This window comes from Oculina patagonica, chromosome 13, assembly GCF_052425735.1.
Source record: "Oculina patagonica isolate OP01 chromosome 13, crgOcupat, whole genome shotgun sequence".
In the NCBI taxonomy this organism is placed as follows: Eukaryota; Metazoa; Cnidaria; class Anthozoa; order Scleractinia; family Oculinidae; genus Oculina; species Oculina patagonica.
In genome coordinates, this window is record NC_135770.1 from 10631253 (window position 1) to 10657902 (window position 26650).

General features: G+C 39.0%; 1 protein-coding gene across 1 annotated transcript in view; it reads right to left on the reverse strand.

Annotated features, from left to right (window-relative positions):
- Positions 1-1727: 1727 nt before the first annotated feature.
- The window catches only part of LOC144636933 (mucin-like protein), a gene marked incomplete at its 5' end in the record, with an annotated part of 58218 nt that continues 33295 nt past the window's right edge, over positions 1728-26650 (reverse strand). Inside the window, 18 exons of the mRNA XM_078496130.1 lie at positions 1728-2531; positions 3177-3524; positions 4368-4468; positions 4848-4978; positions 6033-6161; positions 6885-7007; positions 7481-7603; positions 8627-8749; positions 9611-9733; positions 10065-10404; positions 10920-11116; positions 11811-12065; positions 12539-12871; positions 14241-14459; positions 22513-23027; positions 23678-23773; positions 24405-24505; positions 26262-26633. Of these exons, the coding sequence (XP_078352256.1) occupies positions 2399-2531; positions 3177-3524; positions 4368-4468; positions 4848-4978; positions 6033-6161; positions 6885-7007; positions 7481-7603; positions 8627-8749; positions 9611-9733; positions 10065-10404; positions 10920-11116; positions 11811-12065; positions 12539-12871; positions 14241-14459; positions 22513-23027; positions 23678-23773; positions 24405-24505; positions 26262-26633 (3762 nt within the window). The remainder of the gene's footprint in view (positions 2532-3176; positions 3525-4367; positions 4469-4847; positions 4979-6032; positions 6162-6884; positions 7008-7480; positions 7604-8626; positions 8750-9610; positions 9734-10064; positions 10405-10919; positions 11117-11810; positions 12066-12538; positions 12872-14240; positions 14460-22512; positions 23028-23677; positions 23774-24404; positions 24506-26261; positions 26634-26650) is intronic.

Genomic DNA, 26650 nt, shown 5'->3' on the forward strand with positions numbered 1-26650 from the left:
TGACAGATTTATATTTAGTTTGCCATCTAATCCCGAATTGAAAATAAATATCAGATCGATATTTGCTCCTTAAGTTATTTCGAGGAAGGGCTAACTTTTGAAAAATGTCAACTTCCCAAATTTCTCACGGAAGTGGCTCGAACATAACGTTTTAGTCAACTGCAAATATTTGCGAGTGTGACTCCTTTACATCAGCACAATAAATAAACGCACTTCATAGCAATTTTTACAAAGACTGATTCCTTCGAAACAAAAACAACCTTTATTTAATTAGTTATTTTCCACGATCACATTTATCACTATTTTGTAGGGGCAGGATCAGTCCAAATGTGGTACGACCATGCAAAAGTATTCATGACCCTCCGAAAGTATAGCGATAGGAAAAGACTGTTTGGATTCCTCGACGGCTATTTCTTCTCAAACTTTATGCTGGATAATGTACGACAAAAAGCAAACAAACAATTTAAAAGACTAGCACCATAAATCTGAAAGTCAGGCGGAATAACGTTGGAATAACGTACTTGAATTAATTGTATACATAAAAAGTCTAGGAAGAAATGCCAAGTATAAGTAGTGAGACTGTATTCAGTCCATTTCAGATCTCAGATATTATTATAGATCGACCATGATAGTAGCTTGTAGAAGGCGTTCGAATTCAGGTTTCGTGTGCCTCCCTCAACGCCATGGTGCTTGCTTGTATTTTACTGCGCCACTTGCTTTCCTTCTAGGTAAAGTTTTGTATTATTGGAGCTCGATTACTTCTTCCTTTTTATACTGTGTGATGTTCTGGTGCCAAAAATAGTCTCGTTCTGTTGCAATGCTACAACGCTTTATCTTTCGATCTCTGAAGGTGATACATCATGTAATACTGATTTGTTTTACTTTGTCGACAATGAATAACAGTTACAGCACGACCGTACAATAGTATACGTTTCTAAAAAAAACTGCTTAACTATTGCAGTAAGTCTGATTTAATGTCCCAAGCTGTGGATCGTAGAAAAGTGCATGTGGATTAAATACAGAAATAAATTCAAACCTTGTGATTGTCATATACTGATCACTAGATCTAGAATAAAATACAAGATATTTTGTTACCAGCATAAAGTAACTCTTTTACATTCTCACGTTTATTGAGGAACTAAGCTTTACTTATAAATTAATTATATCTGTGTCGCAATTAAGTCTTCAATCCAATGCACACCCTGTCCAATATAGATAACTACACCTTTGAAGATGGCATTTATATTTAGCTTATTTGTCTATCAATCTGTTATCTAGACTTTTGGGGCATTCGAAACTGGTATGGTATTTGCGTTGTCGTTCAGAGAGCTGAAGTCATGCTATTTCGCTCGTCTGGATATACTGTTTAACGGTATAAGAGCCTTGGTTGTGTAGTTTGATTTTGTAGCCTTGTGTCTGCAATACTGTAGAATTACAAACGTAACAGCCCCCGGTATTTTCGGACTGACTTATGTCACATTTCTGTACTGTCAATTTTACTTTTCTGTACTGGGCTTGTTCTTAGCTTATCAGAATGCATGATTGGCAATTAACAATCATTGGATGAGGTTGGGCATGATAGCGTGAATTATCAAGGATGTCAATTACCGAGGTCTTGATAATTTTGCTGTTATGCGAAAACCGAATCCAATAATTGTTTTATTACACAATTATAAAGGTAGAATCGTTTTTGTATTTTTAGAACAACAACGAAATAAGCCACGCAATGCAAGCAATGACACATTTTATTTTAAACAACTTTGTTAGTGACAGCTGGGTGTTGTCAAAGGGCCTATAGAAAGGATTTAAACAAAAGAAGCAACGCAAATTTTTGTATCTTATGAAAACAATGAATATGAATAAAATATATGAATTATTACTTTCATTTGAAAATGAAGTATTTAATATTTATTTAGGCTGTTATCTATTTTTTGAAACTTATTTTCATTTACTTGTCTGTTTACTTATTTTTGTCATTCATTTATTTATTTGTTTGTTTTATTTATTTATTTAACTGCCTATCCTCATTGCTGTAAACTAGTGCAAATAACTGTTCTTGATCCAAATCAGTCATTAACTTGGTTCCTACTTCACAACACTCAAAATCTTACATTGCCATAGTGGCAACTGCCATTGACTTTCAAATGTAAAAGCTCTCATGAATAACTATGTCAGTTGCCCAAACATCACCTCCAAGCCTGGATTATATGCAATTCCTTTGTGAGTTTTGAAATCTCTACTTTATTTTCATTTTGCGTATTCTATTCTTCTTTGCTCCCTAAAAAAACTCTTTGATAAGAAACTTTACAGGTTTGTTCTTCGGGAAGCGAGGCTTGGGGTGAAAATAGCTAGCTATAGTCTGACGTAAATATGCATAAGGGCTTGCTACTACATTTGTTTATAGTTTAGTAGCTTGGTTCGTTATCCCAAGAAACACTGTTTCTTCTGGAGTTCCGCCCCACTGACGCAGAATAAACTCAGATGATTTTCTGCTGTGCTTGCCCAGTTGACTTGACGATCTCTTACGTCGTCTGCAAAAATAGCACAGGAAGTAAACGTATAATAAAGAACAATAAACGTTATAAAAAAAAACACAAAATAGTGCAAAATCCAATTAAGCAAGACATGCATTTAATTCACGTTTACCTATGGAGAGAGATCATCGGTACCCCTTGAATATTAATTTAGAAGAAATAAGCGCAAAATTAATTCACATTTTTTCGTGCATTCATTATCCAATCAGAAGCCGGGGAAAGTTTCCATTTGACCTCTGATGAGATCGAATCTGCTGGGAAGAATGTGAATTAATTTTGGTTACCTTGCAGTAATAAATAGATTTTTAAAAAAATGGAATTTTTCATCCAGTTGAGAGAAGAAATAGTAGTTTAAAGAAGAATTCTCAACTCCAATAATTGTCTGAGCCCACGGTTTTCGGCAGCTTTGTTGCTAAGCAACATGACGTATATATATCGCTTCATGCTGGCATGCGCTATTTTATGATTTGGTGAAAAGTCTCTTCAAGAGTCGTAACGACGATTTGCCAAAACGGCACTTACTCGTTCACCTGTTCAAACGAAAATAGTTAATAAAAGTTGTATTTGCATAAAACTTCTGTTAGCTAAATACTCACCCAGACACTTCAATAAATTTATTATAATTATTATTATTATGATTACCTGCAAAGAACGACGACAACGATCACCATGACAACAATCACGGCGAGAGATACACCAATTACGATCCACTTCGGCTGTGACGTATCCATCTGGGACTCACGAGGTGGTGGGGTGCCTTCTTCCACATCATATGCCCGGATGTTGTAAACTTTCTTATGAATTCTGGCTGACACTTCCGCCGCTGATTGTTTCAGAACCCGCAGTAACGCATTTTGAGTCATAATGTAGTCGTCTTGCTTGTTGAGATGCAGGATGACGTAAAAAGCTACGACCAGATCAGAGTGATGTTTTCGTGGGAAGTGTTTTAAAAGATGAACACTTGCTGACATGCTCCCACTGCTGATCGATCTATGTCAAATTGTTAAAAATAATCTTGTTAAATGCATGCTGCAGCGTTTCTATGTCGATTCTACCTCGATACGTGTTAAATGATTCTTTTTACCCAGTATGGTTTAAATACGCTGGAGGTTCTTATGTTAAAGTAACCCGCACTTGCGCCAAACTAGCAAAAACTGCCAAAGCTTATATCAATGACTATCGAATGAGCAAATGGGCGTATTGCTACTAAAATGCGCCAAAAAAAATACGCCAAGTTTCTTTCGAACACCAATAGAAGCTTAATGTCAAATATAATTTTATTTCTACTTTTATTATTAATACTATTTTATTTATTTTTTTCTTTGTCTTTTCTTTCTCGGAGAAATTAGCTATACAGCTACCCTTGTAAATCCGAGGTGAAATAAAGGTGATGTGATGTGATGCACTCCCCTTCCCGCCGCGGTGGAATGCTACAGTGTGTAGTCCGACGCCAGGTTTTAGTTAGATAAAACTTTTTTTCATCAAACAGATATAAAGTTAAATGTCTTTCTTAACCGTTGATATCCTATGAATAAATGAGACAATAAAGTAGACGTAATGAAAGCATTTCCCGTCAAGTCTTTTGAAAACACTTAAGAATTGGAATTGACAAGCCAAGAGTTTAGACAAGTATTTACAAAATGAAATATGCTTTGAAATAAAAGTGTCTTAGAAGGATTTTTTTTTTACCCTGTCAAGTTGGATAAATGTCCACCCTGTTTGGGCCGGCGGATGTTTGAGCCACCTTTAATTTGTTAACCGAAAAAATGTACGAGAAGTGTGGTATCCGGGGTAGATAGTGAAATTCAGGACTTACGGTATGACCAAGCTCACCTCTTATTTACTTTAGAATCATAGCAGTTTTCTTGTTCACAATAATTTTCAACGACCTGGGCAATGACTTCCTTAAACAGCTTAGAAAGATTATCGCTCCACTGTAGAAGGAAAGTATAGGAATAAGTTAACTTTGGTCTTGTTAAAAAGAAAATCTAACAAAGGCCTTCTTAAGTGTGTGGTGGAATGTTCAATAAGTCTTTATGAGTTTTTGATTATTTTAAGGATACTTATAAAGGAAGAAAATAAAAAGGGATTGGGAAAGTTGTAAGTGAAATCAAAATAAATTGTGAAAAGTAAAATTGGTTTAATGAATTTTTAAAATTTTAAGTTCAGTTAATAATAAATAATAAATTGATGGAGACATTCACCTTTAGTAGGTGCAAAAGGTCAAATGTTATTTGTATCATCAAAATTTGATAACAGCAGAGCCAAAGTGTCTCATCAAAGTTGGTCTTATATTCCAACGGTATTATTTACCTCAGCTAAATCGACATTCCTTATCGTCATGACGACTGCATTTTTGACAGCATCTTCCGGAACCTGATCAGTTTTGACAGAAGTAGTTGGTTCGCCTGTTGAGGTTGGTCCTTCTGTGGCTGGAACGATTTCTGATGCAAAAATAGAATATTTGTTTGATTGGTGTAATAATAGCAAAGGGAACAACAATAAAATTAATCACTCTTTACTGCTATACATTTTATTTCAGTGATTTTAGTTCTGATAAATATTTTGGTGGTATATTAAGGCAAAATCCTAGCAGCTGATCAGTTTATTTATTCTCGTAACCTTGTCTGGATGTGTTTCATAATGTTTTTGATACTGATGCAGGGAGATATTAGGTGTTGGACAGTTGACCAACAGTCTTCTATAGCTAATTCTGCTGTGTCCATGATTTGCATCTTGTTAGAGTGGTTTTCATTTGAGTGTCGTAACACCAAAACCAAAGTAATCACTCTGGCCAATCACAAACAACACAGACAATCCAGTGAACCAATCAAAACTCGAAGTAAAGACATGTACATGTAGTCGTCACGAAGCGCGGGTAAACCAACACGACCAAGTCACAATTGGTTTTAGTTTTACTTTTGGTTGGCTGTAATAGTGGCGCACCCAATCACAAAGCACAGTAATGTAAAACCAAACAAACGTGAATTACTTTCGACAGTCAACTGAAAATCGCTCTATCTGTACTATGGTATTTTTTTCAACTAGATGTTAGTTGTCTTAGATGTTTCAACGAGAAACACTTTTTGGTCCTTTCCCTTTAAGAGTAAAATGACGTTAGCACTGCTTATACCAAAAAACCTTCAATGGTACGTAGCAAATCTGCACAGTCTTTAATGAGTTGTTGCTCGTTTTTAAATTTTTGCAGATAGCAATCAATGAGAGACTCTTCACGGATTGACTGTACAGCTACATGTACGTCATCAGAATGGAATTGTTATGGCTGCAGTCTCAAAGCTCTCCAGCAAGCAGAATTCCCTTCGATCGCAAGGTAACTCTTGTGGTAGGGGATGTCAAATCTCTCCAGCGGTGAAAGATATGACCTGTTCCGAAGCCAATCACGTGATCTTATCAATCATAGAAAAATGGCCTTGGTACAAAATGGACGCAAAAAATAGAAATAGCTCTCTAACAAAATGCGATCATAAATAAATGAACCTTCACAAGCGTTGTTGGAGTATTGGTAGCCCTCTTGACATTCACAATGGAACGATCCTAAGGTGTTGATACAAAGCTCCAATGTATTTGCACAATATATCACATCTATCAAACCGCATTCGTCGATATCTGAAACAAACAATAACAATATCAATACCGTGTCATTTCCGCAGCCTGAAGCAACTAACGCAGTATGGCTGCTCTCCCTGACTAGGAACTAATCCACCATAGGTTATCCCCCTACCAGCATTTTTAGAGGTAACCTACTTAGTGAATGAAAAGAAAGCTTGAAGCATTGGACCCCCCCTCCTCCTCTTTCAGGTTGTTTTAACATTCTGCTTGGGCCCCTTTCTCGAAGGTCCCGAGAGGTTTTCGCACCCGGAAAGCCACATCAAAATCTCAAACCATATAATTACATTAGATATTCACATACTATGTGTACCTTAATAATTTTGAACAGAGGTTCCCTTTATACAAAGTCTCAGAGATATACACTTCTCTGTTTTTACTATGCAAATAACTAAAAATGGCTTTGTAGGCCCGACAAGTTTCCGAGGCTTTTGAGAAACGGGAAACAAGACAACACACTGACATAAGGACACCACACTAATAACAATAATAATTAAAAAAAAAATGAGAAACACTGAAAAAGTTCCAAGTACATTTCCTTTATCGTGGCACAAAACAGTAATACTTTTGGCATATTTTTAGTACAAGATGCAAAAATGACTCCTTCATCTACTTTCCTTCTGCAAATACTCTTTTTAGTGTTTTTATGCCTTAATTGTATCAATGAACAAAAAACAAATAGACAAAACAAAGTGCAGCAAATTATAAGTATAGGTCAATTACCAGTGCAAGTCATTTGGTCTGGGTCCAGCTCGAAGCCCGGATCACACGAACACGTGTACCCTCCTTCTGTGTTGTGGCATTTCTGTGAACATCTGTGTCTATGTGTAGTGCATTCATCGATATCTTTAAATGATAAAAAGAGTTAGTCATCTACAGTTTTTCTTATGCGAATGGATGAGCGCAGCCATTTAACATTTTGACGTTAGCAGTGCGATGAATAAGTTTTAAGTTGATGTGAATTGCCACCAATTTTCTTTTCGACAACCATCAAATTGAAATATAATGCTTGTCAGTAAATGACATATGCATACTAGAAAAAAAAATCGAAGAAAGGAATCGAAACACAATCGAATTAATTGTTTTAAAAAAAAAAAACAGAACAAGTTATACATTGATGAGTCCGTAATAAACACCCGTTTTGATCCAAGTCATAAATCTCTACTATACCCTTTTTTGGATTTTTCGTTAACTTCTTGAAGGATTGGCATAACATAGTAAGGCTTAAGAGACTGCAAAAACACGCACCTGAACGTAATGAAATACATCCAGTGAGGATATATAGGCTATTTAATTATAATTTTTTTTATTTGACCTACCAACGCATGATTTGTTGTCCTCAATCAGCTGGTATCCTTTGTAACAAGAACACATTGGTTGTCCGTGGTCCTCGGAACAAACTTGCTGGCATCCTACTTCAGAACTATTACATCGTGTAATCGCTGTGAATTTGAACAATATTTTACAAAAACTATTGCACAATTACCCGGTGGGTAGCAGTGGTGGTGGTAACGGTAATGGCAGTGGTGGAAGTAGTAGTAGTGATGGTGGTTGTGGTGGTGGCAAACGAAGTAGAAGTGACGGTGGTTGTGGTGGTTGATGCGGTATACCTACGTATATAAGTGGTACTAGAGTGGTAGTGGAGTGGTTGAATGTAGTAGTAGTGATGGTGGTTGTGGTGGTAGATGCAGTATAGGTACTTACGTATGTTAGTGGTACTAGAAGTGGTAGTGGCAGTGGTTGAACTGTAGTAGTAGTGATGGTTGTTGTGGTGGTGGCAAGCGAAGTAGAAGTGACGGTGGTTGTGGTGGTAGATGCAGTATACCTACGTATGTAAGTGGTACTAGAAGTGGTAGTGGCAGTAGTGGAACTGTAGTAGTAGTAGTGATGGTGGTGGTGGCGATGGAAGTAGAAGTGGCGCTGGCGGTGGTGGTAGATGCAGTTTACCTACGTATGTAAGTGGTACTAGAAGTGGTAGTGGCAGTGGTAGAAGTAGTAGTAGTAGTGATGGTGGTTGTGTTGGTGGCGATGGAAGTAAAAGTGGCGCTGGCAGTGGTGGTAGATGCAGTATACTTACGTATGTAAAGCCCGGGCCAAGCGAGAATGAGAGCTGATGAGAGTTCAAACTCTCACTCTCGTTTGGCATGGAGCTCTTACGCACTCTTTTAGACTCTCATGCGCTCTTCTCAACTTTGAATGTGCTCAAATTTTCACGAAAGTCGATGAGAATTTGACGGACTCTCGTTCTCGTTTGGCCCGAGTTGGTGGCCCGAACGAGAGTCGAGCCCGACTCTCGTTCTCGTTTGGCCCGATGAGAGTTGACGACCTCTCACGAGAGTCAACTCTCATTAACTCTCATCCTCGTTTGGCCCGAGCTTAGTTGGTACTAGTATTGGTAGTGGCAGTGTTGGAAGTAGTATTAATGTTGGAGGTGATGATCGTGGTTGTAGATGCAGTATACTTACGTCTGCAAGCGGTACTATCCATCGGATCAACTTGGAATCCTTCGTTACAAGAACAATTCCGTCCACCAGGATAATTCGTGCATTGCTGCATGCAGTCGTTGGAATCCACGCACTCATTAATATCTAATAAGAGCATAATAACATGAATAAGAATCGGTCTGTAGAAGTCTTTTTGGTAAGTCGAAAGCAAGCCCGCTATTGCTATAATTATAAGTCAAGGCACCTTTTACGCCTTTATACCTCGTGGTACATGCCCAACCCGTATCTGGGAGGCCATGGGTTAGATTTCCGTCGAGGACTCAGATTTTTTCTTTGTCCCACGCTCGTGTCATGTTGAACAATTTCTTCACTATTTATCACCGAGCTTAAAATTTACCATCTTTATTATTTACTGCTCATTTGATGATTTCAACATTGCTGATCCTAGCAGTATGCAGGACGCGTGTCACATATCAACCTAATAAATGGCCCAGCTCACAACGAGTCTCTCGTAGTTCAGTTGGTTAGAGCGCCCAACAGGTATCTGGGAGGCCATGGGTTCGATTCCCGTCAGGGACTCAGATTTTTTCTTTGTCCCACGCTCGTGTCATGTTGAACAATTTCTTCACTATTTATCACCGAGCTTAAAATTTACCATCTTTATTATTTACTGCACATTTGATGATTTCGACATTGCTGATCCTAGCAGTATGCAGGACGCGTGTCACTTATCAACCTAATAAATGGCCCAGCTCACAACAAGTCTCTCGTAGTTCAGTTGGTTAGAGCGCCCAACAGGTATCTGGTAGGCCATGGGTTCGATTCCCGTCGGGGACTCAGATTTTTTCTTTGTCCCACGCTCGTGTCATGTTGAACAATTTCTTCACTATGTTTCTTTGTTATGCTACGAAAGTGCACATTGGTTAATTAAATCGCGCAGTTTTACAGATTAGTTTAAGATACCCGATCTACCGATCAAACAAACCATGGCCATGCAAGACTCACCACTGCAGGTGATCCCATCAATCTCGAGTTTAAACCCTTGATCACAGTCACACACATAAGAGCCTGGAGTATTGATACATGATTGGCTACATTTGGTCACGTGATTAATGCATTCGTCAATATCTGTGGAATAAAAGAAACGAACATTCGAATAGACCTTTTTTAAGGATACGGCGGCCATTCTAAATTTTATTATTCCAAATAGCTACATATATTATGGGATGCCCAGGCGGGAAATGCACATACTTACGTTTTTTTTTTCATTCATGCGTTGCATATATTTAAAGCTTTGAAGAATTTTATTTTCGACCTGCGCTTATCATCATCATCATAATCAAACATCAATCTATATTTTAATACGAAGTTTTACTCAAAATGTAATTATTAGTCTTACAATGTTAAGTAAAATTATTTTAACCTTAACAATATTTGCGCACAACAAGCTCAGTCTTACCAAAGCAAGAAGTGCCGTCTCCATGGTAACCACTAGGGCACGGACCGCACGTGAATCCAGTTTTACTGACATTAAGTGGAACATTAGCGCACTTTACACCTGGGAAACAAGGGTCATTGTTTTCTACACAAGCATTGAAGTGACTTTCACAGAACTGTCCCGTGAGTCCCGAGGGACATGCACACGATAACACAATAAATCTGACGCCACCGTCTAGCTGCCGCTGAACGTCATCATCGTCGATGCAGTGGCCGCCATTTTGGCATGGGCACAGTCGAACCTGAGGTCGGAGCTCTGAGGCAGAGTTGTTTCTGTCAGTAACGATAAACACAGGCTCGACCTGTCAATCAGAAAAATGTTTCACATTATAAAACATCAAAATAATCAGGGTTTTTAAGTTTTGTTGACAACAAAATTAGCATTAGTGTTATTGACAAACATCCATGACGTAATCATAGAAAAAAATCCGACATATGACAACAAAACAGATAGGTGGGAAGGGAGGCAAAGAGGCAGGCAGGCAGACAGACAATCAGACAGACAGACAGACAGACAGACAGAAGACAGACAGACAGACAGACAAACCGACACTACATGCATTCAAACACAAAGAAAAAATGTCAGGGCAGCCGGCAGGAGAGCAGACAGACAGACAGACAGACAGACAGGTAAGCAGACAGGCAGTGCAAGAGAAAGGCGTGCAGACATGCACAAATGCAGAGTGACAGGCAAGTAGACAGATATACAGTAACTATATTTAAACGGTCAAAATGTCAGTCGGATTTCTTTTAATAGAACACCTCAATATGTTAATATTATACTGGGGAACTGTCACTTTAAACCATACCTACTCACCTTCTGTATAGTAATTGGCCGCCATCGAATAACTAGTTTCTGAGAATTATTGGCGACAATTTCTATATCTGGAAAGTATTTGACGGAAAACACAAAGGCGTTGCTGGAGTTGTGACTGGCTGTGATGATCACTTCAACTGTTTCATTTATAGTGGCGTTGATGACTTGTGGTCCTTCAATATGTGGCGGGAAACATGCTGTGAAAAAATAGCAAAGAGTACATTGTTAGCCTAAGGACATGTAAACAGGGCTTTCCTAACGAGAAAGACATCCAAAATACAAAAAGATTCTAAACTGATGACGTAGCTCTAGAAATATCCATGAAGTGTCTCTGATTGGCTGTTGTCCGGTTTTTAAAGGAAACCTCCAGTCTTATGACATGTCGACGTCGAATTTTTTGAAATAATGCCCCCTTAAACTCCAAATTTTGCAGGACAAGGGAGAAATAACATTTAATAGTAACAAAAAATGGAAACGATTATGGCTTTTAAATTTCCATCGTGCAGCCGTTTTGGATTTTGTGACGTGCAATGGTTACCCAATTGCTTTACACAAAAGATGTTCTGTTTCCTAACAATAGCGACAACCATTACACGTTACAAAATCCAAAATGGCGGCGCGCGGAAAATTTAAAAGCCATAATCTTTTCAATTTTTTGTTACTTTTAAATGCTATTTCTACCTTGTCCTGTAAAATTAGGAATTTAGGCATTATTTCAAACAATTCAACGTCGACTTGTCGTAAGAGTAAAAGTTCCCTTTAAGGTCTGTGTGTTAGAATTTATAACCAATCAACGACACTACGTGGTTCTCCGCCGTTCTTTATTGTTGTGAGCTAAACGTACGGCTTGTTCATTTGATCTAATCCTTATTAAAAGTTGAAATATCTTACCTAGCTTGCTGTTAAGTTGATTGTTATTTTCCTCTAGTCGTTTTGTGGATTCTCCAAAAGAGGTGTCAACTGTCACAGCGACATCAAACAAACAGTTGGTATTGTTTCCACAAACACTTTCTGCCTGTTGTCTGAACGAGTCATTAGTCCACGTTATGTTATCTATGAACATTGGTACGTAGCCCAGTTCCATGAAGGTCAAGGGACTCTCGTGAGCTCGGTAAGTGAACAGTGTTTCGGAAGCGTCTATTTGCCCTAGAAGAAGGAATGAGTAGATAACAGCTAGTGATTAGGTTAATGCATTCATTTTCTTTTAAATTTTGCACTGTTAAACAGGAAGGGTATGCAAAATTTACTCATCGAAACCTTTTGTTTGCTGTCTTTGTTGCAAATCTTACCGCGACCGCCCAAATTTAACGTAAATTTAACGTTCCTCGTGGAAACTTCTCTCGTTCGATATTGAATGTATTCGTCTTTCATATTCAAAACAGCTATAAAATGCCACAGTCCAACGCCACTTTGATAGACTAAATTAAATTTCAATAAATTTATGACAGAAATATCAAAAAAGTCAATGAACATAAACGGATTTACGCCATATAAACCTTATCAGGACAAGGTGACGCATTCTCCAAGAGAAACTACTCTAACAACTTTCATCTTCAACTGATGCTGATTGGGGCTTATCGCGTTGCTTCGAAGATACTTCAGCAAGAAAAGCAACTCACATTTAAGTCCAAATTCGTAATGTATCTGCTGCGGTGATGCGTCAGATGGGAGCACTGTTCCGTCAGGAAGAGTGAAGTCATCGGACGGATCATCATTCCATGTCCCCAGGAGGCCCCTGGTTCGATTCTTGAACTGGTCTGGCCCATCAAAAGCGATAGCTAAAGTTTTCGAGATACTGGCAAATGTAACGGTGATCCCGGATGGGAACAGAGCTGTGATTGAATCATCGGTGTCTTTGATCAGCGTTATATCTGCACCTTGTACCGGCATTCCTGCCATTGTAATCGTGGACACGTTTTGTTTGACTCCTCCTACCAGAATCTCAAGTTCATCTGTGAGAAAAAGCCGAGTTATATATTATGATCATATGATATGATGATATTATAACTATATTTTAACACGGTATTTCCGTCAGCCTTTCTATAAAAAAACACCATCTAACTACAAGTATAACAGAATAAAAATTTAAAACAAAAGTCGCTGCTATGCTCGGAGGCCATGTTTCAAAACTTACTTAAAAACTGTGGCAGCTCAACTTTGCCCTGAAATCAATTTAGGAAGTCCTTTCCATAATTCTGGGGTAACCTGCCCCACAACCGATCGCCCCTGTATGAAAAACTTATCTTTAAATTATCAGTGCGTAACTGTGGAAGAGCTAGTTTGTTTATTCAGGCTACTGCGAAAAACAAACCTTGATGTCAAATACTCTGGTGTTAGCCCATGCAAAGTCTTACACATCGTGATAGCTTTCTTTTATTATCTTTGATGACAGAGTTTCCGCCACCCCAGCTAGTGCCCAGTACAAACCGTTCAAGTTAGTTATATATTAATTAATTCTGTATCAAATCAAGGAGTGTAAAAGGACTGGAAGATGGCTCTTCAGTGGGGACCTACGTAATCTACAGTACGGGATAAGATGGCGGCTGTACATTTTACCACTGACACCTTGCAAACTTAACTCAGCAAATAGGGTACAGAGGAAGCCATGTTCTTGCCAGATCCCTCCCTGCACAAACAACAATGCAGGGTTTGAAGTTTATAGAGCTTTTCTCTGCGTTTTTATAAGCGTTTTTAGGGTTTTCGTGCGCTAAGATTTATGAGTAAATGTGCCATGCGATGTCGAAGCCGAGGGCAACAGATTTTTTTACGTTTTTCTATCACTTTTAGAGCTATCCAAGTCTTAAACATCACTTCAATTAGAAAAAGAAAATGAACTTGTAGTGCCAAGATTCTGAAGATTTATGACGCACTTACAATGCCATTGTTTTGCTGATTTAACCTTCTATTGTTTAGCGACGTTCCCGTTTCTGTTGCCGTTGTGATTTGCCTAATCTCCTTAGTGTTCTCGCTTAATTTTGGTTTCTGAAACATGAAGGGGGATTACTTCTTTTCGTGATCGGTGCTTTGTTTTTAGCATTGCTCCATTTATTCACCTAATAGGACAGAGGCACTGCTACAGTAAAGTGTCTTTCCCAAGAACACAGCACGTTGACCAAGGCCAGGCCTTGAACCCAGCCAACCGATCCGGAGTCTAAATTAAAGCACTAACCATTATGACCCTGCCCTTTTGATAAGATAAGGCGTTCTGTCATAAACATATATCTTGTCGCTGAACGCCTATAGTTCCGTATTCAGCAAACCTTCAAACAATGAATAACATCAATACGCAAATTAATAGCAAGCGAACACAATCATAATTACCTTTGCTGTTAAGTCGTCCTTCCACTGCTGGTTCGTTCATGTGTTTAGCAGCAGCTGCTGAAAACACTGTCCCCAGGCCCCTACCGCTGGTCCTCTTAGTACGCGCCTGCAGCTCAAACGTTCCGTCATCGATAAGAACCATTGTGTATTCACCAAGTCCGTTGAATGTGAACAATTTGTTATCAAGAGTTGCAAAGTGTGGATCACCCCATATTAAACCTGGAAATTAATTTAATTAGTTTAATTTATGTTGGAGACGTACGGTCCGTCTGAAAGAACTATGGGTACGTTTTCAAGCGTGTCTAGAGAGGACCAAAATATATAATTGTGCCGTAGGAAACCAAAAATTTCCGTTCTTGTAGAAACAACGTGACTTGTCAAATTTACAAACGTAATATAACAATCAAAAACGTGAGTAGCCCAAATCTTACGTCACATAACCAATTAAGAATGTAAGGGGTTCTGCGCTCGAAGGCAGCGAAGTTTAAAACGATTAAGAACGCAATTTGTACTGGTAACGTCTTTTGTCAAATTTACAAACCATGACACTTCATCTGATGATGTGTACCGATTGGTAATTGTGATCCCGCAGAGTTGGAATGTGGTGGCGAGCGAACGGATGTAGGGAGATCGGGCCTCTGGAGGGTGGGGCGGCCGGCGAGAGGGAGGTGGGTGGGGGGGACCACGTGTGAGGCCCTCCCGGCCGGGCCCGACCCGCGGGGGCGGCGGGGCGGGGGGCGGGGGGGGGGGGGGGGGCGCGGGGGGCGGGGGGGGGGGGGAGGGGCGGGGGTGGGGGGGCGAGCGCGGGTCGGTGTGCGGCGCGACGAGGGGGCGGAGCCGAGGGGGCGGGGGCAGCGGGCCGGACACACGTGTGAAGTTGTAATGGTTATATAACAATTAAAAACGTGAGTAGCCTAAATCTGGTACAAGTCTTTCACACACTAAAACTTTAATTTCTCAAGGGAATACTTTCCGCTGTGGGTGATCAAAGCGCGTGACTTGTATAAAAGTGTCACTCTATAGTTGTGCTTCAACACTTCCGTTCTTGTAGAAAAAACGTGACTTGTCAAATTTACAAACGTTATATAACAATTAAAAACGTGAGTAGCCCAAATCTTACGTGACATAACCAATTAAGAATGTTAGGGGTTCAGCGATCGAAGGCAACGAAGTTTAAAACGATTTAGAACGCAATTTGTACTGGTACAAGTCTTTAGGCGCTAATATTAATTTAACCTAAAACGATTAACAACGCAAATTTGTACTGGTACAAGTCTTTCACACACTAAAACGTTGCTAATAGTTAACCAAAGGTAACTCATTTCGTGACAATTGATTATTTCTGCTGAGTTGCACAATTAAGAATTGCAACATCATTAAATATGTTAAGTGATATTTACAAGTGTTTTTGTAGCCTGTTGTGAAATTACTTCCGGTGGAAGCAGTAAACGCTAAACGTTTTTGCTTCTGTTCAGAAGTTAATGCATCGCCATAAGAAAAATAAACAGCAACTGTTTTACTGGAAATGTAGTCGTTAGAAATGGCATGTGTAGCCGTAAGGTAAAGAATAACGCGAGGAGAAGCGGCTTTTGGTAATATCCAAACGAAAATTTACTTCTCAATGTGGGGTTAATATTGCGTGACGAGACAAAAGGTAACTCTGTTGTGCGTAACTTTTATCGGGAACCCTGCATTAAGCCGAGTAGAAGTCTTTCTAACTCTAAAGGAAACAACTATTTCGATTAAAGGCAAACGTCAAAGTTTACCATTTTTAACCAAGCCAAAGTATATGAGTCGCAAAGCACCCAGCCGTCGCGACTGACAAATACAGCATTTCCTCCGCGAAAATAAAAAAAATGCTTGAACTGAAAGACGTTTGAATTCTTCCATGATATGTTCGAACAACAAGGCCCAGGATAAACCTTCTACTCATACTAACTTCATGCAAAAAATCCGTTATCTCGAAGAGATCTTTGATAATTAACTGCGCTGCGCAGTTCTTGCTCTGCACGGGGTTTATTCGTCGTTTTTTCGGTGACCAGACGCAGACCTCCACTCGGTCAAGGTTCAGGTCACGCGATGTTTAGAAGCTACAAATCAGTAACAAACGGAAAAATTTTCTATTTTTTGTCTTTACAAAGAATGTTTAGGGTATAACATTCGATTTTGAAGCGTTTGACTCGTGCAAAATACTAAATTTCCACGCTTTGAAAGAGAAATATAATTCAGCGGGCCAGAATCTGTGAATAAATACCATTACGTTGATGTAAAAGAATGTGCTGACATGACAAGTTTCACTTTCGATCGGCTAGACCTCGAGTCACGTAATTTTTCAAATCTATTATCAGCTACCTTTCAAAACTTTGCGAATGCATTAATCTTTACTTACAAAATTCAGTGTGAAGTATTTTGAAGCGTTTGAATCGAAGAAAATACTAAAATTTTACGCTTTAAAAAATACGCTTTAGCGGGCAATAATTTACATTTATTTACATTACGTTTGTGTCCTGGAATGTGCTGGCGTTAACAAATTTTTACTTTCACAAGGCACTGATCGGCAAGAATCACGCAATGCTCTGAAAGGTTTAAATCTGCTACAAACTGAAACTAAACAAATCCTCTGGTCTAAACTTAGCATGTTAAGTGTGAAATGTTCGACTTTTTAGCGTTATTTATTTTTGGAGCTGTGTCATCTATAGGATTTCTGAAATCTGATAGAAAACCATTGAGACAAACATGCCCTGACTTGCAAGGGTTACGTCATTGGTAAATTAATTCCCCGGAGAATTCCCATTCAGCAAAAGACAGGTCTAGTGTTCTTCTCAAATTTGATTTAATTATTTGCTCTAATATTCCATATTCGGAGCTGGTTATTGAATCTTTAAACGGTAATTCAATATAAGACTGGATGCCGATTTAAAAGATTTTTTTGTTTCACGGATCAGGATCGTGGGAATTAAGTGTCATTGTCAGTAAGAACCGGGCAAGCTCCACGGATCGAGGTTGCCCGATCCCCTTCAAACTTTCAGCGTTTTTTCTCTATCGGATAAGATTACGATCGGTGCTATTCTTGGCAAAATAAAATAAATTCCTTCGGATTTTGACCACCCCTAGTTTTTGGAGCAAATTAAGCAAGATACGGTGGCAAATTTATGTCAACTTCCACGGCTAATTTTACTAACGTCGGATAACCCTTGATCATTTTTACGACTGTTACGTATTGTCCGGCATATAAATAACTCATTTCTGTAATATAAACGATTTTGGATAAAAAGCTTTACTTTGGCTCGACTCCAAATATTAGCATTTTTTGGTTATCAGATGCAAGGCAATTTTTTGCAATTTTTAAAGCCAATTTTCTCCAAAGTGCGGCAGTCTCTTTTGAAACCAAACATATCTTTTATGAGTCCGTCTATAAGTCTAAATAAATCCGCAAACTCTCATTTGGCAAGTCAAAATCCCGTCGTGTGAACTTCCTCACAAATTGACCTAATTAGCATAATCTGATCTAATTTGCATAATTGTTGATTTCCCAGAAAATTGTCACGCTTTTTGTTTCATGTTGAAGGTGTTTATTAACTTCTTTTTCAGTATTAATAAGCACGATAGACTACTTTCTGAGAATAGTAGGTATATTTAAAAGAATTTTCTCACTTACAAAGCAAAAATTCTTTCCTACAAACTTCCTTGAAATTTGACCAAACTTGATTTGTCATCGAAATTCATGTCTCCCCGAAAAATTGTCACGCTTGAGTTATTACATGTTGAAGGCGTCTATGTTCTCTTCAAGTGTTTATGACAATTCTTTTCCAGTTTAGTGGGCATGCTTGCATAGAGGTTTTTCGATTGTTTGTTCGTTTGCTTTTTTTAACATGGAATGTATAATTATTTCCGCCGCTCCTGTAGTGACTTGTATGCTGTGGCGTTTTCTGTAACCAATAATGTAATAATCCCGAATTATATTTTTCATACTAAAAGTGAAGAGGGAAAGCTAATTAGGAACAACACGTTAAAATATATTGTAGTTTAGAGGGCACACAATCGCAGATTGTACTGGTGACTAATCTTTAAATAAGGAGCGTCCGTCCGTCCATCCATCCATCCATCCATCTATCATGATTAACTGGCTTTCTATCTGACTCACGTCTTATAAGCTTGGGTGTCAGCTTAGGGCTCATTAGCAAGGTTGATCTGATCCTGAATCGAGCTGGGCACATTGTTATTACAAATGACACATAAATGCCCATGATAATTCATCCAAGACATAGAAAAAGTTGACTGCAAACTGTGTAGACAGAAAGAGTAATGCAATGCTCGTGTTAAACCCATCGAGGACCGCGGGAAAGCATAAAGATGCCACGCCACGTAAGCAAACAATACTCGGAAAAATAGATCAAATTCACCACTGTTCCCATTGGCTCTGGTAAGTATAAATTAAAATGTGCTCCGAATATAAGGAACTGGGTAGGCGTAAACATACATGCATAGTTGGAACCTATATAATTTGTTGCTGGTTACTTCCATATTTATTCGAATATCCACGTTGGGAGGGAGCCAATTGTTAGGGAAACTTATCTTGTTGATGGGAGGGTTAGTGTGACAGGGAGGTAGGGGGGATAATGTAATGTATGTAATGTAATATGTTAAAGAGAGTCTCGATGGCAAATGAATAAGATTCTCTACTGGACCGATTAAGGCCCTTTCTTGTTGTATTCTTTGGGGCGCTTTCATTCAAATTTGCCACTTCGCTGATTTTAAATAATTAATAATATGATGATCCTGCATTCTATCGTATGATTGGATTTAAAACATGTTCTACTAATAGGAGGTCTGGAACAAAAAAGTTACGTGGGTAGCCGGCGTGAGGTCTGGAAGGAAAAGCGTTTCGGAAACCGCTCGGATTTTTTCTCCCCTTGCCTTCTTTTTACCATTTTGGAGGATAAATTATACTACATGGGGGCTCCCTGCAAATGCAAATCACATTAAAACGTGGTACGATAATGGTAAAGATGTTAATGAAATGCTAAGAAGAAGAAGAAGAAGAAGAAGAAGAAGAAGAAGAAGAAGAAGATGATGATGATGATGATGATGATAACGATGATGATGATGATGATGATGATGATGATGATGAGGAGGAGGAGGAGGAGGAGGACATTGTCCTGAAAGAAATCTGCAAGCAGCTACATCTGATGACAAGCGGACCGTTATCAAGAAAAGACTTTTATCGAGGCCATTAAAGCAGTTTCCGAAATTTGTACATGCTTTCAAAAGTAACTTAACTAAAAGCTTATAGCTAATAACTAATAATTTTGGCACAAAGGATGTCGAAAGGAGATGTGGGATGGGTGGGGGTGGGGGTGGTGGAGGACACTCTGCCAAGGAACCTACGACATAAGCTGAATTGTCCCAAATGCACCTATGTCGCTTTTTGTAACCAATCGTCTCCATTAAGGCTTGTAAGCTAGGTACACAGAGTCTCTGAGATGACAGGCATTTTAAATACATGTAAAATCGCGAGGATTCCCATTGGCTAGTTTAGCCCGTCTTCGACATTACGTGCCAACAAACCGCTAGCTACGTAGAATCGTCAGTGTTCTCTTTTGTTGTTTAGATATGAAAATTGGATTTGCGAAGTTTTATTATTCATGCCATGTGTGTAGATATAGTTACCAAAGACATCTACTGCCATTCAGGTTAGAAACGCAAGGGTGAAGAGGAATAATTGAGATTTCATTAACCAGCTCTAGCATCTCCATTATTACAGCTCTATTAAAATTATGTTAAACCTTGCTGGTGCCCTATTCTATTATTCCACAGTAAAAATTCGTCATTCGTATTCTGTTATTCCCTATCGATGTTCGTACCCAAATTAATCATTCGGACTCAGCTCTGAACTTATCTTACTGTTAGGTGAAAATCTTAGTATTTAGACTATAGTTCTACATGCTGTAAGAAATGTCACTGTATAGACGTGATCAAGGATAAAAAAATATTTCATTTTACCTCCCCAACAGAACAAAAGTAAATACGAAATAGCTGAGAGATTTCAACAACAAAATAGTGTATTAATCAGCTTTGTTGACACAATCTCTATATACTGTCACGTTGTCAAACAAAAAAATTGAAACAATATTGAAACGTGTATTAAATTCTGGTTTAAGTGTAGTAACAAGCTTCTTGCGTGCAACGCGTAACTAAACTGGCATGATGTTTAGTTATGAAGATTAACTAGTATTGTCAATCTTGTTGCTTTATTGTAGATTAAATACAACACACGATGTTAGTTATAAGTGCCATTTCAGTTCAGTCGTATACTCAATATAGCATATGATCAGACACCGAACAGTCCGAACGTGGGGACTTTTTTTACGCCTGAAAAAACAATCAGTTTCATAATAAACAAAATAAGATGATGTGTATTATCGTTTGCATCTGAACAGCTCGTAAGTAAAGTTTTCCCAAAAAAAATAGGCATAGTGCAAGTCTGGTCAAATTCTCAGGAAGCCTGTAGGATAGACTTTTACTTTGTAAGTGGGAAAATTCTTTTAAGTATACCTACTATTCTCAGAAAGTAGTCTATCGTGCTTATTAATATTAAAAAAGAAGATAATAAACACCTTCAACATGAAACAAAAAAGCGTGACAATTTTCTGGGAAATCAACAATTATGCAAATTAGATCAAATTATGCTAATTAGGTCAATTTGTGAGGAAGTTCACACGACGGGATTTTGACTTGCCAAATGAGAGTTTGCGGATTTATTTAGACTTATAGACGGACTCATAAAAGGTATGTTTGGTTTCAAAAGAGACTGCCGCACTTTGGAGAAAATTGGCTTTAAAAATTGCAAAAAATTGCCTTGCATCTGATAACCAAAAAATGCTAATATTTGGAGTCGAGCCAAAGTAAAGCTTTTTATCCAAAATCGTTTATATTACAGAAATGAGTTATTTATATGCCGGACAATACGTAACAGTCGTTAAAACGATCAAGGGTTATCCGACGTTAGTAAAATTAGCCGTGGAAGTTGACATAAATTTGCCACCGTATCTTGCTTAATTTGCTCCAAAAACTAGGGGGTGGTCAAAATCCGAAGGAATTTATTTTATTTTACTAAGAATAGCACCGATCGTAATCTTATCCGATAGAGAAAAAACGCTGAAAGTTTGAAGGGGATCGGGCAACCTCGATCCGTGGAGCTTGCCCGGTTCTTACTGACAATGACACTTAAATTTGGCCACCATTAGCATATAAGAAAAATATTTAATTTCGGATGGAACTAGTCAACCATGAAATGTCACGCAAAGTGTTTTCTTACCATCTTGTTTGTGAGTCGCAACATTGTTCGACGCAGGTAAAGGGGATGGAGGGGGGGGGGGTGCATTTTTTGTTTCCCCCTACATGGATCCCCTAAAGTGCTCACGAGACCAGCGCAGTTGTAAGCTCTAAGAGCTCTTGTTAACAATTGCTTTACTAGAGCACGTAAACTGTTTACAAGCGTCTTTGGCTGTGGATGGCTAGGATGGAAATGAATTGCAACTTGAACTAAAATTGAGGCTTTACTTTTCAAGTTGTTACTGCACGTCTTCAAAAAAGGACATTTATAGCCCTGGTTTGATTTCTCTCGGCAAATTATGTAATATATCAAACACGGGCGACAGTGTTTCACTAGGATGTCCAAACACCGAGAAGAGAGTTGAAAATACGACGCGCAGTGTAGTATTTTGGACAAAATTTGAGGTGTTTCGCGGATAGTCGATGACACACTGTCTCGAGTGTTTGATACATCTTCTCAATCGAAACAACAACTACAGAGTAAAGGGAGAAATAAAATCATAATGATCTATAAGTGGAATGTTCATAAAGCTTCGCTCACTCGTAATCTTGCTAGTCCTTGCTTTTATCTGGCAGAATTGGTGTCCAATCATGCATTTCTGTCACTACTAATACTGCTGTAAGGCTGGATTGAAGTTTAGTTGTATTCTAACAACAAGGACAAGCCACAGTTTACGTGGACAATTTTTAGACACAAAACGTAGAAAACGTAAAACGACGTTTTACAACATTTGTATTAATGTAGCGTCTTCTAACATCTTGAATCGCAAAAAAGCTTCATATCAGCACTGAAAGCATTTGGTGACAATCACCGACCTTAACCCCAAAAGATAGCTAACGTTTTGAAATCAAGGGTTTTTGATATTATCACTGGAAAGAAGCTTGCTTTGCGTGACGACTCCAGAAATGGCGGAAAAGGAAAGTATGAAAGCCTTACCTCTTCGTCTGGGCACGTAATCATCACAGTCATCCGATTGTCGCCGCTGGTAGTAAAGAGCACACAGCGACGAATTACAGCAGTATCCGTGAGCTTCCAGATCCGTTATTATCGGAATCCCGGGTACCCCGATTAAATACCCAGTCCCCCCTTGCGTTTGCCCGAGGGTGAGAACTCTTCCAACTCCTGGTCTAAGCGTATAACAGCACTGCTGAGCCCAGCGGCTTGCTGTAAAAGGCACTGAGTATGCGCATATCGTTAGGTTGTTTCGACCGGCAATGCGTTGGTTGTAATCCACAAAAAAGCGTTTGTCTGCAATAGCTTGATTGAAGGTGCAGGGACAAGACGGCTGCACCTGTGGAACGCTGACTTGCGCTTGCTGCCGGAACCATGTGTAACACTTCTTTGCTGGTAAGTCCAGAACAGGGCTGATGTCAGAACGGAAGAACCACACTCCATGACGGTTCGTGTTCCCAAGGCGCTCGTCTACAGTGTCCGCTTCAACAGTTCCCGAGCTAATGTTAAAGGAAAACACTAAATTAAATTTCCACAAACAAAAAACAACACAAGTTATTCAAATTACTTCACAGAAATAATAACTTTCATGATGAAAAAAATAAATGTTTCAAATCTGTAAATACAAATTTAAATGCCATATTTATAGTAAAAAAACATATCAGTTTTTCCTGAGTTTTATTCGGGCTAACTATACCTAAATCGAATTGGAATTTGAAAAAGGTGGTTTCTAGGAAGGGGATAAAAGGCTGGGAGCACCCAGAGAAGTTCCCCTGGAGCAAGGAGAGAGAACCGACAACAAACTCGTTACCCATCGTCTGCTTTTATTTCTGGAAAATTTAAGATTTGTCATTTAAAGCCTTAACTTTTTCTTCACGTATGAACATTATTGGAAGCAGGCGAATGTTCACCCAACTCTACCATCCCTGTTCCCCCAATGGAATAAATTTTTGAATGGGGGTAAAATCAATTTCGAGTAGTTTTCACGCGTTTCACACGGTCATACCACTGCAGTTAATAGCCATTTAGATTTCAGTTAAAAAACTCGTTCTTATGCTAACAAATAAAATTTTGCTTTCTCGCTTAGCAGATGACCAGTTAAATCCATTTCCGCTTGACCCGACAGTAGATTAAGGGGAGTCTTGCTTACCCTGGTACATTTTCGAAACGAAGCTGTGCCGCGTCTCCCGCGTTATATCCAATAACAGGAAGCGAACTCTCTCGCTGTGAAAACACACGAGATCTCCTGAAAAAAAAAGTAAAAAGAGAATTACATATTGCTCAATTGATATTTGTAGACATTTATGTTATTAAACTCTCCCTTAGCTTCAGAATTAAGATTGAGCAAGTATTGCATGCCTTTGACCCACAGATATTTCTTGATAAACATACAGCACAATCAATCACTAATTCATTTCATTGGTTACCAGATTTATGATTCAATAGGTCATTTGCATTGGCATTTTAACTTAACTTGTGGACAAAATGAAAAAATGCTCATGTGTAAAGTGCGTAATGACTTTAGCAAAACGGACTGCAAATTGAAACAGTCTCTAATGTTACAGGTCCTTATTGGGACGCCGCGTTAGTCCAGCTTACTTTCGCTAAAACACGGACAATGTTTTGCAATCTAATCTATAACACTTTAGCTTTCAGATTGCAAATGTTTAAGCATGAGATTCTATTTTTATGGAAAGATGTATATAGATGTTCATACGAAAGAGCAACTACATAGTTAAACTAAGCTTGTTCTGCGCTCAAGCTACAAAAAATGACGTCGGATAGCCTGAAAATTGGTAGTCTTGCTAATTTTATCCAAGTTTGGCCAATGTAAATTAACGTGTATCGTCGTTAGAAATGGTTTTGTTATTACTTACGGTCCTGTGGATGAAGCCCACTCTATTCCATTTTCAGGATAATTGAACAATGTAAAGGAATGCTGACCATCGGTTACAAGTACAATCTGGAACGTGTTCACCTGAAAAGAGATTTATAAATGATTGATCTTTGACATTCTGTAGACATTGACTCCATTTTTTTCAATTGCTATCTTAAAAGACAGCAAAACAAAAACAGCCCTCATACAGTTCCAAAAAACTCAAATTCGAGGGGGTATACAGCCGCACTACAATGCAACCCCGTAATGCCGAGCACTTTCAGTTTTGAAAATATTATTTAGTTCGTTGTATCCGAAGACGTGTAAAAATGTTCGTTTTTTTCGAACTGTCTTGTTAAGTTTCATAAATTGTATTTGTTTCAGTGAAATGAGTTTAAAACTATTGCAATCTTTAAAGGTAAAGGTAAAGTCTGTGTTCGAGCCAAGTGGCCCATACAGCCGGAGCTTATCCAGGTTTCCGTAGCATTAAGCGACTGAGAGTATTGCTACTCCCTCTGGATGGGATGCCAGTCCATCGCAGGGATTACCCCCCGGCAGTAAATTCGCCGGTACCCATTTATACACCTGGGTGGAGAGAGGCACTGTGAGAGTAAAGTGTCTTGCCCAAGAACACAACGCAGCGCCAGGACTCGAATCCGGGCCGTTCGACTCGGAGTCGAGCGCGCTAACCATTAGGCCACCGCGCCTCCCACAACCTTTACAACACTTTTATCAGATCGGTGATTTCGATCCTCGAACCAAACTTAAAGTAGTCAACCGCCTTTGTGTCCAAAAATACATCTGCAGCTATGTACATATTCTTTCACTTCCACCCCTCTCGCCCCAAACCCCTTTCGTAGCTACCGCAGAGCTGGCGAAACCCAACCACTAGTGAGTTTAGAACTGCCTGTCTCTAGTTAATTCTAAAAGGAAACACTGTAGAAGAGGTTCAGAGCCACATTTAATTTATGAAAAAATAACCTAAGATCCTACAACCCAAAGACAAGATTTTTTTTTTCCAACAACACAAAAATATACAAAGTACAGAAACTTTCACAAAGTTCTCTGTGGGTTGAATTCTTTTTAGAACAAAATAGGGATTATATCTTAAACTCTTTTACGTTGGCAACGAATTTTGACGTTCAAGCAAACTTTTGATGGTAAAACATATTTAAATTTATACCAAACGTTATTTCTCATCATTTTTTGTACAGCTGTAATATGATACCAAAGGTGAGAGCTCTTAAAACATCAACAGCCACCTAAAGGCAAACAAACAGCCAGAACTTCTCTCAGGGGAGAGAACTAATGTTCATCGTGTCACCATCCTGGGACAAATCTTAGTCCCCGACAAGAATCGAACCAATTACCTCTCAAATACCGGGTGGGCGCTCTATCCACTGAGCTTCGATGAGACTTACGGAGAGCAAGGCAATTACTAGGTTAAAGTGGTCACAGGGGCGTATGCCCGAGTAAGGGTTGATTTGACTGTTGTCGTTAAAGATGAATTCCAGTCCGTACTGCGCAATCTCGGCTGAAATGTTTATGTGAGCCCAACACGAAGAAATGTTTACAAGCAAAACTAAAAATTCCGCGACAAACTTACCTTTTTCTTCATTATTAACGCCAGATATCCTTGCAGAACAAATAATAACGAGTAGAGGAACCTTGACGCTATTTCAAACCGACGTTTCAGCTCATCGGAAACTCTTGAAGGAAACGAACTGTAATGGCGGACTAAAAAACTTCATGTATGCTGTCACCGAAGTGTAACGTTTCAACGAATTCAAAACAAAAACGAAAAAAAAAACCCGAGTCTGCGCAGTACGGACTGGAAATCAGCTTTAAGTGTACTTACCGCGGTTATGAGGGGATATGTAATGGGATATAGTCGAACCCATGTCACCTTCATCCCCCAGGTCGCGTTAAAGTTTGGCATCCTAGGATTCGTTTGGTAACGCTGTACGTCACTGTTTGCTCGATCAAAAAACTCCCTGGCGTGGCTTGATGACACATCGCCTAGGAAGTTCTTGGCGTAGACTTGGTAAAACACCTTTGATGCCCTACTGCTATCAGACAGTCTAAAGGGAAGATGGCTGATATATGACCAGAATGGTGCCTGCATGTAGAACCGCCTAAATCTGAAATAACCAGGCCTGGCACCAGGAAACCGCTCAGGGAATCGGAGAATACTGTAGCTGATGAACCGTAGCAATCCATTCCGACAAATCTGGAAATGAATTATTG